Here is a 16,392-nt window from a genome sequence, read left to right on the forward strand (position 1 = left end):
ATATTTTCGGATTTTCTAATTCTAATCTTCAGATCATCTGTGACCACCATACCCACATTGGCTGTGCCTTCAGCTACCAAGGCCTTATGCTCTGAATTCCCTTCCCACTTCACTTCACTTTCTTTAACTTCACTTAAGAACTCTCTAAAACCTAAACCTTTGACCATGTTTTTTTGTGATCTGCCTTAATATGTGGCTTGGCTTCAGTTTACTTGATAGTGCCCCTGGAGAGACCACTGGGGTGTTACTACATTCAATATACCAGATGAATGGAAGCTATCATTATAAGAAGATAATTAGTCATTGGGTGAACCGCTGAATTCAGTCATAATATGATGAATGATGTCTTGGTAAATTGAGAGGCCTTGGAATATTATTTTATAATGTTGCATTTTATGAAAGTATTAAATTTAATACATTAAGAATATCGAGTCATAGAGCACCGCAGCACAGAAACAGGCCCTTCAGCCCATCTAGTCCATACAAAACTGTTACTTTGTTTAGTCTCATTAATCAACACCTGGACATAGCCCTTCATACCCCTCCCATTCATGTCTATCCAAACTTCTGTTAAGTGATGCTATCAAACCCACATTCACCACTTCTACTGGCTGTTCCATAGGACATAGGAGCAGAATTAAGCTATTTGGTCCATTGAATCTGTTCTGCTATTCCATCATGGCTGATTTATTATCCTTCTCAATCCCATTCTCTTGCCTTCTCCCCGTTGCCTTTGACACCCTGATTAATAAAGAACCTATTAACCTCCCTTTTAAATATACTCAATGACTTGGCCTCCACAGCTGTCTGTGGCATTAATTCCACAGATTCACAATGCTCTGACTAAAGAAATTCCTCTGCATCTCTGTCTTAAGTGGGCGTCTATCTATTCTGAGGCTATGCCCTCTGGTCCTAGGCTCACCCACGAGAGGAAACGTCTTTCCCACAAGGCAGTCATTAAATGCATCAAAAATGTTGCATTTGAAGTCAAGACTTTTTTATTCAAGGAAGTTGAATTTCTTGTTTTCCTGTTAACTATAATTTGCTTGCCACTTTTTAAAATCCTTCAGAAACGGCAAATTGATAATCTGTAAGAATTAGCCAGAGCATCTGAGTTTAAGAAAAGATTTGTTAATTTTGGAAAATAAAATGTAATGAGAAATTCTATTAAAGAGTGAAATATTTTACTTAGATTATGAGTTATAATACAAACGTTTGTAGTTGTCATTTTTTAAATCAAATAAACATCCATTAATAAGACAGTTTATTTAAATTTTTAATTCTTTTCTTTAACCATGCTGATAACTGTTTGTTAATACCCAATCTATAGAAGATGGCTTTTTTGCCATGAATGAGTCTCACTGCACTTTATATTTTAAAAAGGGGTTACTTTTTATTTCTTCCATCAGGGCCATGATACTACAGCTGCTGCAATAAACTGGGCTCTTTATCTCTTGGGGTCTCATCCTGATGTACTAAAGAAAGTTCAAGATGAATTGGATGATGTTTTTGGTATGTTCCAATACTTACTTTATAAGTCATTGGTATTGCATTGCATATCATATTAACTTAAAACATCTGAAATATTTTAATATATTGGGAGAGCCTTTAATATAATAAGAACTGCATCTGAACGTGTTAGTTGCCAAGTAGCCAAAACCAACTGGTAAGTCAGTTTCAGTATCATATGTATTTAGATGGCCCCCAGCTCTGGCTCACATCACTCTCCTCTCCCCTGTCCTCCACTGTTACTGAATTGTCTGATTGTTCCAAGCAAAGTTCACTTCTGAAGGAGCAGTAGTTTCCTCCAAGTAAATATTGGGAATTATGAATCCATTCTCTTTGGCTCCCACAACAAGACTGTTTAACTAACCATCCAACTCCATACCTCTCCCTAATAAACATTCACAACCAAATCAGTCTGCTTGCAAAATGAGTTTCAAGCCACACATCTATGCGTCACGAGGATTAGCTGTTCTCATCACAAGTGTTTCAGCTAACTCTCCCCAGCTCTATTTAGCAGTGATGGTGGCAGATTTGAGAAGGAATAGTCCATACTTGAGATAAGTTGGAGTCTGGAAAGGGTGTAATGTAGCCACATACTTAACGTGAGTGAATAGAAGGTGGGTCCAAATGGAGAGGAAGAGTTTGAGGGTATGTAGAACAGAAAATAGAGAAAAGTTAGAGGTGGAAAGGTATATAATAAAAGGAAAAGTGATTTGGGATGGAGGTTGAAATATTCCGATCTATAAATAAACAATGTATTTTACTGTTAATAGATCTTACTGTAGTAATGGCTGAGATCATTATAATGTATACACATAAACATAGTTTATTTCTTGCCTATCCTAACTGCTCGATGTTTGAGAACATGAAATTTCGCTTTTTCTGTCTACTCTTTCCGTCAGTTACTCTTGGTGTCCCAGTCTCTTTCTCTCCCTACATCCGCCCTCAGCCCTTCCATGGATACTACTAATACCTGGCTTCTGTCTTGGCAATGTAGCAACCCAACACAGATACCGGCTGTTCAGCCCAGCAGGTCAATACCAATCACTGTGCTCACCCTTCTAGTCCCAATTTCCTGCGTTTGGCCCATATCCTTCTAAGCCGCACGTCTCCATGTACCTATTGTACCTGCCTCAACCACCTCCTCTGGCAGCTCATTCCATACGCTCCCCACTGTCCTCTGCATGAAAAAATGGGATTCATCTGAAAATTAATTTTGAAATTGATCATGTTATTATCAGGTAATTCTGATCACCCTCCTTCGATGGAAGATCTGAAGAATCTCCAGTACCTACAGTGTGTTATTAAGGAATCTCTACGTTTGTTCCCTTCTGTTCCAATTTTTAGTCGTACTTTGTTTGAGGATTGCTATATTGGTAAGTTGGTGTGATATCGCTTCTCAGTTGAGGGCAAGTTGCATTATCTGTTTTCATTGTTCTGTGGAATAACCCGAATCCTGTACTTGATATAAAGTTTGCATTACAGCGCTTGATATAAATGGTTGAATTATTTAATTGAATGAGTTAATTAGGAAGCACAAAAAGGGAGTAATTGCACAAATAGTTTGAGATAAACATTATGCTTTTCTTTATTCTGCTATACAACTCTATTCTGACTTTGCTTAAAAAGTGATATCCAGTCTTAAACATAGGATCATGTGGTATCACAGTTTTGTGCACCATGTGACCTAGTTTCTGTGACAAAGGAAAGAATTGCAAACCAGTGAGAATAATGGTTGGGTGAAGTCTCTGATTTTCTATCCCAGTCCACCTGTATTTCAAGTGCCTAGCTTCTCAGGCAATCCCTTGGGATGGAGGATGGCTTACTCCCAGCCTGCTTCGGCAGTGACTGGGAATGAGGTCATTCTGGGAATTGTGGACTCTACTAACTGATAGGGTAGGTGGTTGTTGTTGTGGTAGTTTGTGGTGTGGTATGCTCCTTCTATCATCTACACAGGGACCCTGTGCTCTCATGATGCATGGTCCTCAGGTTTTCAATGCCATCATCATTTGTTGCTTCTGCATTTTGTGCGGTCACGGTTCTGAGATTCTGAGGAGTCAATGGGAAGCTGCATTGCTGAATCTTATTTCCCTATCTGCCTTTAATCCTTGCCCTGACAAATCCTGGAATAGATAGAGCAGTTCAGCATTGGACAAGCCATTTAACTCACAATGTTGTGCTGATCATAATCCTGATTTTTATACTAAATGGCCTCCTGTTTAATGTCCATGTCCCTCCATTCCTGTCATACTTCTTCAGTGTCTATCTCAAAGGGCTTAAACTTCACTAAACTGCCTGATTCCACTCCTACCTTGGTAACCCATTCCAGGCATCTAGCACCTTCTACATTTTAAAAACAACTTGCTCCTCACGTCACCTTTAAATTTCCTCCTCCTAACCTAAAACCATTGTTTTGTGGAATAAAATTAAAAAATATTCCACCCTAGGAAATGGGTTTTAATTGTCTAGCCTAACTCTGAGTCTCACAATTTAACAAATCTCTGTCAGGTCTCCACTTGGCCCAAGGAGAACAATCCGAGTTTATCCAACCTGGCCATTAACTTCAGCTCATACCCTCCTACTCTCTAATGCAGGCAGCATTCCATCGAACCTCTTCTGTACCCTCTCCATGGTCTCCACATCCTTCTGATCGTGGTGCACTCTAATTGTGGACTGGCTATATTTTAAATAACTTCAGCCTGACTTCCTCACTCAACCTCTACCAATGAGGGTAATAATTCCATATACCTTCTATATGACCTTATTCACTTGAGTAGCCACTTTAAGTGAATTATAGGCCAGGATCCTATAATTCCTCCATACTTCAATGCTATTAAGGAGTCCGACATTAACTGTATACTTTCTGCTTTCATTTGACCTCCAAAAGTGCAGTACCTGACACTTGTCTGGATTAAACTCTACCTGCCACTTCTCTGCCCTTATCTGTAACTGATCTATAACCATCCCCCACCAGGAAGGCCTCAGAGCTCTCCATTTCTTTCTGGACACCAGACCCAGCCAGTTCCCCACCACCACCACTCTTCCTCCATCTGGTGGAACTGGTCCTCACTCTCAATAGTTTCTCCTTTGGCTTCTCCCACTTCCTCAAACAAAATGTGTAGCCTCGGGCACTCACATGGGTCCCAGGTATGCCTGCCTTTTTTGTCAGCTACATGGAACAGTCTCTGTTCCAAGCCAGCACTAGTGTCACCCCCTCAACGCTTCCTATACTACATCAGCGACTGCATTGGCGCTGCTTCCTGAACCAATTTAGAACTCATTGACTTCATCAACTTTGCCTTCAACTTCTACCCTGTCCTCAAATTTACCTGGTCCATTTCAGATGCCTTCCTCCCCTTTCACAATCTCTCTCCGGAGATAGTCTTTCTAATGATATCTTTAATAAACCCACTGATTCTCACAGCTAGATGGACTATCCCTCTTCCCACCCTGTTACTTGTAAAAAATGCCATCCCCTTCTCTCAATACCTGCATCTCTGCCACATTTGCTCACAGGATGAAGCTTTTCATTCTAGAACTAAGGAGATGTCCTTCTTCAAAGAAAGGGGCTTCCCTTTTTTCCACCATCAATGCTGCTCTCAACCGCGTTTCTTCCACTATATGCATGTGTGCCCTCACCCTATCCTCCTGCTACCCCACCAGGGAGAGTGTATCCCTTGTCCTCACCCAACAGACTTCATGTCCAGCACATAATTCTCTGTAACTTCCATCATCTTCAACAGGGTTCCACCACCAAGCACATCTTTCCCTACCCACCCCCTCTCCAGTCTTTTATCTCTTACACCAATCGATTTCCCAGCTCCTCATCCCTCCCCCTTTCTCGATTTCACCTATCACCTACTACCTGGTATTTCTTCCTCCCCTCCCCCCACCTTTTTAGTTTGACTTCTCACCTTTTTTTTCTGTAGTCCTGAGATGAAGGGTTTCGGTCTAAAACAGCGATTCTTAACTCTTTTCCGTAGATGCTGCCTGGCCTCCTGAGTTCTTCCAGCATTTTGTGTGCGTTGCTTGGATTTCCAGCATCTGCAGATTTTCTCTTGTTTATAACCTGCTGTATTCTTTGATATTCTTTTATACTGTCTGAAGTTCAACTAATCTTGATGTTATCGGCAAAGTTGCTAATCTATCTATCTGCATTTTCATTGAAATCACTGATGTATATCGCAAACAGCAGAGGTCCCAGTTCTGAAGCTTGCTGAACACCACCGATCATGGTGGTTCACCCAGAATAACAGCCTTCATCTCCTACTCTTTGTCTTCAATGGGCATGTTAGTGCCGAATCAAACTTGCAATTCACCCTGGACCCCATGCAGCCCATGATGTCTGATTTGTGAGTCTGACATTAAATGTGGGGTTTGATTTCTAAGAATAATCTAGGCCTACACATTGTACAGAAAAATATGGTGTTAAATGACTCAATGTAATCAAGGTTTTGGGAAAAACAAAAATCAGTTGACATCAGGCAGTGTTCGGTTGCACAAAGTCTATGTTAACTCTGATCATTGATCGGTGACAAGCTCTGCCGTTTTGATTTCTAGCCCAGCCCCACTGATCTTTTTTCCGGTTGATGTTCCCTGCCTAACCTGCAGTCTTTAGCTGTATCTAATTTTGCTTCGCACGTTCCACTACAATAAAACTTGTTTAGTCACTTTGTGCTCATTAGATTTCCCAGCAGTGGGCCATGAACAAATTATTTGTTGGCCCCTTCCAAACCATCACTGTCATGCCCCTATTGATGCATTGTTTACTTTTCATGTAATGGCTAGTTTTAGTAAAAGTGTTGCTCCTTTACTGAATAACCTTCATGTTACCCCATCAAATAATGACCACCTTTTGATAAGAGTATGGCAAGAGCTTTATCTTGTAAGAACAATATTTGTTCTGTTGAGCAATGCAAATAAATGTTTTTGTTGCATTTAATGAGTGCCTTGATTTTGATATGTGGTTCTAGATATTTTGGTTAAAATTATAATTTTGACATAGTTTCTTCTATTCTAGTGCATATTAGTTTTATCATTTAATCAAAATTCTTATAAACCATAATGAGGGACACACAAGCCTTCCTCACCCTTCATATTTTGATTGGGCAGTAGATGGGTATTTGTTACATTGTATTCCATTCACTTTAACAATGAGCTAAGTTTCCATTGTGATTTTAATAGACATAGAAGCACCTGTCCTGAGAATGCGTAGTCATTTTTAAATGAGGCAGTGTTGAGCGGTGATGTCATATGTCATACTAACTAGTGATATCACATGTCACAGTGCATCATTCTAATCATGTTCCTTAACCAATGACTCTAAGCCTGGCAAAGGACAATATTGGGAAACATGTCACTATGCAATGCAGGCAGTTGCCATTTTATATAGCACCTGTCAACGTATTTTGTTTGTTTGGCGAAGATAGGTGGAGTGCTGACATTGCCTTGGAAACTTTATTGCCTCTGATAGCAAGCAGGCACCACAATATCACTGAAAGAATTTCTCTAATGTTGCTAATGTTTATGCAAATATTATTGGAAAGCGTTATGATATTGGCTAGATGATTTGAATTGAGCCTTCAGAGATGCCAATGTGCTTGGTTTCTGAGAGTTTAGAGGTTATTAGCAATTATAATTTATTATTATATTACCATCAAATTAAGAGTTATCTATCTGAAGGTGTGATGCAAAGATGGATCACTCAAACTGTTCAGTTGATATTAGGTGACATAGTGTTCAGTTGTTAGTGTCCAACCACCTGGTCAAAAGGTTTCAAGTTTCAACATGTCTCCAAGCGTTCAATTCTGGATTTGCACCAAGGCTGTAGATGAATGCCCACTGAGCCAGCTGAACCCCTAATGCTGGTAAATGTTTTATTTGACAGTGGAAACTCTTACAATTAAGTTAAAGTTTAAGTTTATTGTCACATGACTGTACATACATACAACCAAATGAAACAAAATTTCCCTGGACCATGGTGCACCCACAAAACTTACGACACACAGTACATAAAGCAAAATATTACCACAAAAAAGAGGCATCTGTTAGTCTTGCGAGACCATGGATCTGCGCCTGGAAAGTCTTCACTCTCCAAGGCGCAGGCCTGGGCAAGGTTGTATGGAAGACCAGCAGTTGCCCATGCTGCAAGTCTCCCTTCTCCACGACACCAATGTTGTCCAAGGGAAGGGCATGAGGACCCATACAGCTTGGCACCAGTGTCGTTGCAGAGCATTGTGTGATTAAATGCCTTGCTCAAGGACACAACATGTTCCCTCAGCTGGGGCTCGAACTCACAACCCTCAGGTAGCTAGTCCAATGCCGTAATCACTTGGCCACGTGCCCACATTACCACAAGCAAGCTAGTAAAATACAAGCCAATGTGCATTTGGTGTGCAGCACAGGTAAACAGTGAACATCTTGCTGTCTTGGTGATGAGACCTCAGTAGTGGCAGGGTATTCATTAGTCTCACAGCCTGAGGGAAGAAGCTGTTGCCCAGTCAGGTAGAGCTAGTCCTTATGGTCCTTCCTGATGGTAATGGGTCAAAGAGATTGTGAAATGGGTGGCAGAGATCCTCAGGTATGCTTTGAGCTCTTTGTATACAATGCTCCTGGTAACTGTCACAAACAGGGGGAAGTGAGACATCAGTGATTCTCGATCCTCTGTAAGACTTTGCAGCTTCTGTACAACACAGTGATACACCCAGATACATAATGATACACTCTTGATGGCGCTGCTGTAGAAAACTGTTAGAATGGGAGCAGGGAGCCTTGCACGCCCAAGCCTCCTCAGAAAATGTGGACTTTACTGTACCTTCTTGACTAATGAGGAGGTGCTGTGGGTCCAGGTTAGATTGTCACTAATGTGCACAGCAAGAAGTTTTGTACTCTTCACTCTCTCCGCGGCAGAGCCATTGAGGTGCAATGGGAAGTGGTCAATCTGTGCCTTCCTGAAGCTCACAATCTTGCCTTGTCCATGTTGAGACTCAGGTGGTTGTTCTCACACTATTTGACAAGCCCCTCTACATCAGTCTGTATGCCAACTCGTCATTGTTGCTGATGAGGCCAACCGGTAGTGAACTTGATCCAGTTTTAGTTGGAGCTGGCATGCCTGAGCACACAGTCCTGGGGGCGGGCACCAGTGCTCAGCATGATGGAGTTTGAGACGTTGCTGCAAACCCAGACTGACTGGGGTCTTTCTGTCAAGAAGTCCAAGATTCAGTTACAGAGAGAGGTGTTGAGTCCCATCGAGGACAGTTTACCCATCAGCCTCTGAAAGATGGTTGTGTTAAACGTTAAGCTGAAGTTGATGAACAACAGCCTCGTGTATGAGGCATTGTTTTCTAGGTGGGACAGGTTGGAGTGGAGGGCCAAGGCTATGGTATCATTGGTGTACAGGTTTGAGTGGTAGGTGAACAGGACAAGTTCCAGTGAAGCAGGATTTTATACAATACTTTATCAGCCACTCAAAGCACTTAATGATTATTGAGGTCACTGTCACTGCATCGTAATCATTTAGGCCTGTTATTGTCAGTCTCTCGGGCACTGGAGTGATGGTGGCTGCTTTGAAGCCTACAGGGACAGTGGACTCTTGCAAAAATATATTAAAGATGTCTGTTAAAACCTTTATTAGCTTGGCCGCACAATCCTTCAGCACTGGACCAGGTATGTTGTCCGGCCCTGTAGCTTTGCATAGACTTACCGTGGCTAGGATTCTCCTCACCTTTGCTGTGGCCAGACTGAGTGACCATTCTCAATGTCAGAATCAGTTTCAGGTTTAATACCACTGACATATGTCATGAAATTTGTTAACATAGCAGCAGCAGTGCAGCAATACATAATAATAGAGAAAAAAACTGAATTACAGTATGAAAATATATATTAAATAAGTAATGCAAAAATAGAAATTAAAAAAAGCAGTGAGGTAGTGTTCATGGGTTCAAAGCTCATTCAGAAATCGGATGGCAGAGGGGAAGAAGCTGTTCCTGAATCACTGAATGTGTGACTTCATGCTTCTGTACGTCCTTCCTGATGGTAACAATGAGAAGAGGGCATATTCTGGATGATGGGGGTCCTTAATGATGGACGCAGCCTTTTCGAGACTTTGCTCCTTGAAGATGTCCTGTCTACTACGGAGGCCAGTGCCCATGATGGAATTGACTAATTTTACATCTCTCTTTCTCCGCCCCCCCCCCCCCAAAGTTACCAGACGTTGATGCAGCCAGTTAGAATGCTCTCCTTAGTATATTTGTAGAAACTTGTGAGTGTCTTTGGCGACACACCAAATCTCCTCAAACACCTAGTGAAATTTAGGTGCTGAAGTTGAGGATCCAGTTGCCGAGGGAGGTACAGAGGCTCAGAAAGTCACACCATTTCTTTTGTCACATTGTTCATAGAAGGCATTCAGTCCATCAGGAAGGGAGGCAACACTGTCCTGATGTGCAGGGTAATCTTGTAATTTATTATGGTTTGTATACCTTGCCACGTGTGCTGCATGTCCCTGGTATCACAAAGGTGTCTGTGAGTATTCTTCAAAGTTGCTGGTGAACGCAGCAGGCCAGGCAGCATCTCTAGGAAGAGGTACAGTCGACATTTCAGGCCGAGACCCTTCGTCAGGACTAACTGAAGGAGCTGTACCCCTTCAAAGAGATGCTGCCTGGCCTGCTGCTTTCACCAGCAACTTTGATGTGTGTGGCTTGAATTTCCAGCATCTGCAGAATTCCTGTTGTTTGTGAGTATTCTTGCTTTGCCTTCCTGATGGCCCGTGAGAGCAGAACTCTTGCTGACCTTAGACTCGTCCTACCCCTGATCTGAAGGCAGTGTCCTGATCCCTAAGCAGTGCATGAATCTCACAGTCAGCCATGGTTTCTGGTTTACCTGGACAGTGCAGTATTTAATTTTGTTAATGTCCTCAATGTATTTTGCTATGTAGCCAGTCATCAATCTTGCATTATTCATCGATGTTGACATGATGACCATAGGTAGCTGCCTCGCTGAATATGCTCCAGTCCGTGCTTTTGAAACAGTCCTGCAGCGCTGAGGTGGCACCTTCTGGCCAGGTCCTGATCTCCCTGTAAACTGGTTTGACTCATTTAACCAGCGACTTGTATGCAGGGGTTAGCAAAACAGATATGTGGTCTGAGTATCTGAGGTGAGAGCAGGAAGCTTTGTAGACTTTGGCAGGACTGCTTTTAAGTTGACATGATTGAAATCACCAGCAACAATGAAGCCGACGGGGTGAGTGGCTTCGAGGTCCAACTGCAATGAAGGAGTGATCTGCTGTGGCTGGTGTAAAGATGGTTATAGTTTAGTGATGAACGTTACAGATCATGTGCAATGGTTTTAAATCGTCCTGTGAATCATTTTGTTCGAATTTCTCCAAAGGAAATGTGGGAAAATATGAAAATCAAAAACTCACCTCATTGCTCAGGAATTGAATTTATCGACTTTCATACAGAATACTTATTACTACTCTCAAAAATTTACTTAACTGCTCAAGACATTGCTTTTACATAATTTAAGATGTTACATATATACACAATTACATAATGACTTTATGTCTCTACTTAATATTTTCTGAAGAACAGTTGACTGAATGAATGTCATTAAAACAATCAATGTTGTATCTTTAACTTCTGTTTTTCAGGAGGGTTTAACGTACCCAAAGGAGTCAATGCAGTAATCATTCCTTATGCACTACACAGAGATCCAAGGTATTTTCCTGACCCTGAGGAGTTTAGGCCTGAGCGATTTATGCCGGAGAATTCAAGTAAAATGAATCCCTATGCCTTTATTCCATTCTCAGGTGGACCTAGAAACTGCATAGGTATGTATGCCTCTAAGTGCGGTACCTATAGCATGTTTTCTGAACAGCTATGTATTTACCAAGATGATAACAGTACCATTCTGTTGTCTTAATACAAAATCAGGTGGATGTTGTGCACAGTATGACACAGGGTGCGACATAACCTATTTTTCCAAAGACCAGTTACAACTTAAGATTTTGCTGGTATTAATTTACGTAAGCCCAGTCATAAAATTCTCTGTAAACCTGTGCAAATTGGCAGCATATGTAGCAGAATATTGTTTTTCTCCCCATTCACTAAAAGATAGGAATTGATCTATTGAAAGTAATAACCTTTTGCAGTTTTAATAATCAAGGTGAAAATGGAGTTTATCACAAAAACTGCACTGTGGATTTCAATCAGTTAATACTATATCCCAATGGGCAACTAAGATTAAACAAGTTATCACATATAAACTTGGGGCTGGAGAGTTCTTAAAGCCAGTAGGTAGGAAGTTAAGGATTTTGCAGAGGCTCAGAGATCTGCCCAAAGGGGAGGGGAGCTTCTGAATCTGTGCAAATTGGCGTGCTTTCAGTTTGTGATGTGAGGCTGAGCAGAGAAACAATATTGACATTTATGATGCAGGATCAAATCAAAAGTTGCTGGTAAAGAAGAAGTGGAATCTTTTCTTTCTAGAGCCAGAAAGAATGAAAGTACTTCTCCAGGGTCACCTGTACTTCCCGCAGGAGCATCCCAAAGCACTCTCTACGTTGCTTCCGAACACCACTCCATCTGAGCAATCTTCCACAAAAAGCTCCTTTCTCATAACACCACCACCCTCTAGCATCACAGTCCTCCACAGAGAACAATAGATCAACATATTGTATTTAAAGTGGAAATAATACCAATATTACTTCCCTGCATGTGAGCTCCTGTGTCTCAAAAAAGCTTAACATGCACTGTATCCAGAGCTTTCCTTACACATTCTTAATTGCCAGAGGCACATTTATAGATCTAGCTCTCCCGTTAGCTGTCATCTCCATTACTGGCAAGAGTTCAACTAAAACTGCTTCTCAGAGCTGCCTGAATGTGAGCTGAGCTGCAATCTCCTCATTCTAGCCAAATCAAATTCTTCTGTTTCCAGTTTCATCATTTACATCTACTCTCAGCTCATTCCACCATGCTGAAATTCCCACTGCAACTGGCTCTTGGCTACAAGATTCTAATTCTCTCCTCTTCCGATTTTTCACAGCAACATGTCCAAAATGATATTAGTCATATTCCAGTCTGCTTCAAATTCTTTATCACCTCTTTTGCTAATATCTGTTGTTCATCTGGTCAGTAGTATTTAGCAATACAATTGTTGCTGCTAATTTCAGAAAAATTGTTTTATAGCTTTACATCTCTCCGTCTCTAGACGATCTTTAGCTACATGTGTAAGTGCTTGCCTGTTTCTGTTCATGGCAAAGATTACTAGAAGGTTACGTGCACAGGAGGAGTCTAGTCAATCCTTTGTGTCCTTCCTGAATTTAAAAAAAAGGTTATGTAAACTTTCTCACATCCTAGCACTTTGTCTTCATAAAGTACATCAGCTGGTTTTGAAATGCTTCATTATTGTAACAGCACTAAAATAGTGCAGTTGAGGTTAGTTCTTGAAATTTAACTAATGTTTCATTCAATTTAGGACAAAAATTTGCAGTACTTGAGGAAAAAGTAATCTTATCATCTATTCTTCGACGATTCCAAGTAGAAGCAAAGCAAAGTTCTGAAGACCTTCACCTTGTGGGAGAATTAATTTTGCGTCCACGAGATGGTATCTGGATAGAACTTCAGCACAGAACAAAATAAATTTTGCCACAAGGAGCACACCTAGCTATCACAATGCCGGTTTGACTGATGCAGGGAAATTTATATAATTTTCTTCTCCTTATTACAGAACATTAATTTTATAAATAGAGATATTCCTTAGTGACTATATTTTTGCCTTAATCTTAATTTTTTCAAGTTTGTTGCATTAAAGAGCATTATAAATTTAGAAACTTTTTATATAATTTCTCCGTGAATGCTTTCTACAGCCTTCATAGAAAAAATGATAACACTAATTATATTTCAATGAGCGTTAGATTACTAATCTCAGATCATAACGAAAGGGCAAATAAATCACACTGGTGGAGTTGAGGGAAATTTTGTATTTCTTAATTGTAAATAAATGTCCCTTGCAAAACCCTTTGAGTTTATTTTATCGATCTGTAAAGGTGATTTGTTTTTGTGATAACCCTATTGATTGAGACAAACAATTGCTATTCAGTACTTAGTATAAATATAAATTGCAAATAATGCAGATGGAAAATTATAATTTTTTTTTCTCTTTTTTGATAATAAAGTGCACTTTACAATTAAACTGAAAATAAAAGCACTATGAATATAGTGAAGTAATGAAGTAAATGAAGAAAGCTTTTGATGTGGATTTATTGCAATAAAAATAAATCAAAAAGAAAATTTTATTTCAAACTTTACTTTGAATGTTGGAATTTGAACTTTACTTTGGCAGTTGATCAAAGGCGAGCAATAATGAAATAGGAGCCTGTCTCACATTTTCTGTTTTTACCCATTAATGTCAATGGAAATTTAGGCACAGTACAGCATGAATTTTCACTTTGCAATGTCTGTCCCGTGTCTCAACCTAAATTTATACCCCCGAGGTATTTTCAAGATTTTGAATTTATCTTGAATGTTTAAGTATGCTTTAACAGTGAGTTGGATAATAAATAGAATGAATAAAGCAAGCTGTTTATTCTGACAGGAGCCTAAATCTGGATTCTTAAGTAAGCCACTTTCCTTTTTGCCAGGTGGGTGTAGAATATTAAATCAAGTCAAAAAATACAGAAGATTAGGTACAGATGATGGAAGTACATATTTATAAATGAATACATATGAGAGTGAGGGGGAAATTGTTTTTCTTTCAACTACTTCTATGGTTTTCTGTATTATGGCTATCTCCAGATGTATACTGCATACATACTTTGATAATAAAATTAACCTTTGATTACAATTTAAGTGAAGTTGCTAAGTTAATTCAATCAATTTCTAGATCAGTAAGTAACGTAGTGAACACTTGAGGATTTATTTGCTACATTTCTTAATTTGACTACAACAAAAAATGTGGAATTCTAGAGTTCACTGTCATTTATTACATGTAAGTTGGGAAAACAGACAGAAAGGTAATGAAATTCATTATACTGATGGCAGTTGAATTGTTTTGAGAAGAATACAGTCCTGTTTAATTCAACAGGGAGAAGCGTTATTAGCGAACCTCTGTTCCTGATAGACCAGGTGCAAAGTCCATAAAACTTCGACTAAAGAGTGTTTGTTTTGTGTAATATTGTTCTACTATTATTACTGCTTGCAGATTAAACTGGATTTTGAAGAAAAAAAGTGAATTTTGTTTCTATATTAATCTTTTAAAATGATAGTGGGCAAGAAGCATATCAATTTAATTATTGTTCTACATATTGTGAACATTCTATTTGAAGATAAAATCTAAGGACCAGATTAGCTTTTATGCATTATGCATGTATTTTCAGACATTGTATTGTGCTTTATTGTTTTACAGATCATGAATATTTTTACAGAAAATGTGGATAAGAATAAACTGAATCATAATCTTTAAAGCAAATATAATGTTATGTTTGAATATCAAAATAAAAAAAACTATAGATGTCAAAAGACAAAGCTGAAAGTACTCTGTAGGTCAGGCAGCTTCTATGGAGAGAAACAGATAATGCTACACATTAGCTACTCTTTATCATTACTGAGAAAAAATGAAAGACTTTGTGAATTATCTTGTTTCCTCTCTTTCTCAGTTCTGATAAAGGGCCTTCAACGTGTTACCTTGATGCTGACTGAACTGCGGAATATTTCCATCATGTTCTGTTTTTGTAATGCTACATTTAACTCTATTTCTAGCTTACCTAAAAAAAATCTGTAGAATGTTAAGAAGTTGCTTTAACTGAACCAGAAACTGAGTGATCTGAATGGAAAAACTAGGCAAAATCTCTTTAGACAAGAGGTTTAATAAATATTTAAATGAATTAGCAGAAAAAAATCAAATGGTGCACTGGTCATTCCCTTGTTTTGGCAGGATGCTGTTCTGTGAACCATTTGTAACCTGAACAGTTCACAATTTAGAAGTGTAGCCACAAACTGAGTTCCCAGGCAGCAGAAGATGCCTACAGCCCCACAGCAGCTGAAAAATCTGTCACACTAGTTTCAAAATGGTCATTGGAATGTATGAGCTGTGCCATGTGAAACACCCTGGTTTCCTCGGCTGCGTAACTCCAGGGAAGACAACTTCTGGCCCTGCCAAACTGGTGAGATTGAGGCGTGCTGGATCCCACCCCAAACCACGGTTTGTCTGGAGTCCCGACGAAGGGTTCCCGCCCGAAATGTTGACTGATCGTTTCCACGGAGGCTGCCCGACCTGCTGAGTTCCTCCAGCGTGTTGTGAGTGTGGATGCTGTGTCATTTGCTATCCTGTTACAAATTAATGCTACAAAATAACAGACAGTACACTGCATATGATTAAAGGAATTGTATTTATGAATCTTAACTGAAGGGTTAGTAAAGGATAACAAAAGGAAATAGGCCCATTCTAATTAAACAGTCAAATGTGCACGAGTTGGAGCTCATCTTGAACTTCCCTGTCACTCACGCGCTGGGCCCTCAGTCAACGTGAAAGCACACACCATTTTCTGAATGTCGCTCGCAATCCATCTTGAACAAACGGGTCTCCCACCAGATCGTGTGCTACGACTGGTTCTCCTCAGCGTCTTCTCTCCCCATCTCCCGTTGAACAAAAGCCCAAGACCAACCTTCGTGTCCCTCACCAGAGAAACCTCCCCTTGATCCCACCATCCTAATTGGATGGCACACATTTTTCTCTCTTTTAAATTCAACAGTGTTACATACCCCGTAACTGGGTTGCCAAACCAGCAGGAATGGACCGCTAGTTAGAGTCTGGTTTAACAGAAACTAATAAAGTTTTATTAAAGAAATAAGTAACACAGTACTCTAATCATAAGGATATAAATGCAACAGGTTA

General features: G+C 39.9%; 1 protein-coding gene across 2 annotated transcripts in view; it reads left to right on the top strand.

Moving 5' to 3' along the window:
- Positions 1 to 15,334, top strand: part of LOC134343990 (cytochrome P450 4V2-like) — a 43,574-nt gene extending 28,240 nt beyond the window's left edge. Inside the window, exons 8-11 of one of the 2 annotated variants that reach the window (XM_063043018.1) lie at positions 1,410 to 1,512; positions 2,748 to 2,882; positions 11,153 to 11,332; positions 12,976 to 15,334. In XM_063043018.1, the coding sequence (XP_062899088.1) occupies positions 1,410 to 1,512; positions 2,748 to 2,882; positions 11,153 to 11,332; positions 12,976 to 13,139 (582 nt within the window). In that variant the 3' untranslated portion in view covers positions 13,140 to 15,334. The remainder of the gene's footprint in view (positions 1 to 1,409; positions 1,513 to 2,747; positions 2,883 to 11,152; positions 11,333 to 12,975) is intronic. The other variant, XM_063043017.1, reaches the window with a different exon arrangement.
- Positions 15,335 to 16,392: the final 1,058 nt, after the last annotated feature.

Source organism: Mobula hypostoma, chromosome 3, assembly GCF_963921235.1.
Source record: "Mobula hypostoma chromosome 3, sMobHyp1.1, whole genome shotgun sequence".
In the NCBI taxonomy this organism is placed as follows: Eukaryota; Metazoa; Chordata; class Chondrichthyes; order Myliobatiformes; family Myliobatidae; genus Mobula; species Mobula hypostoma.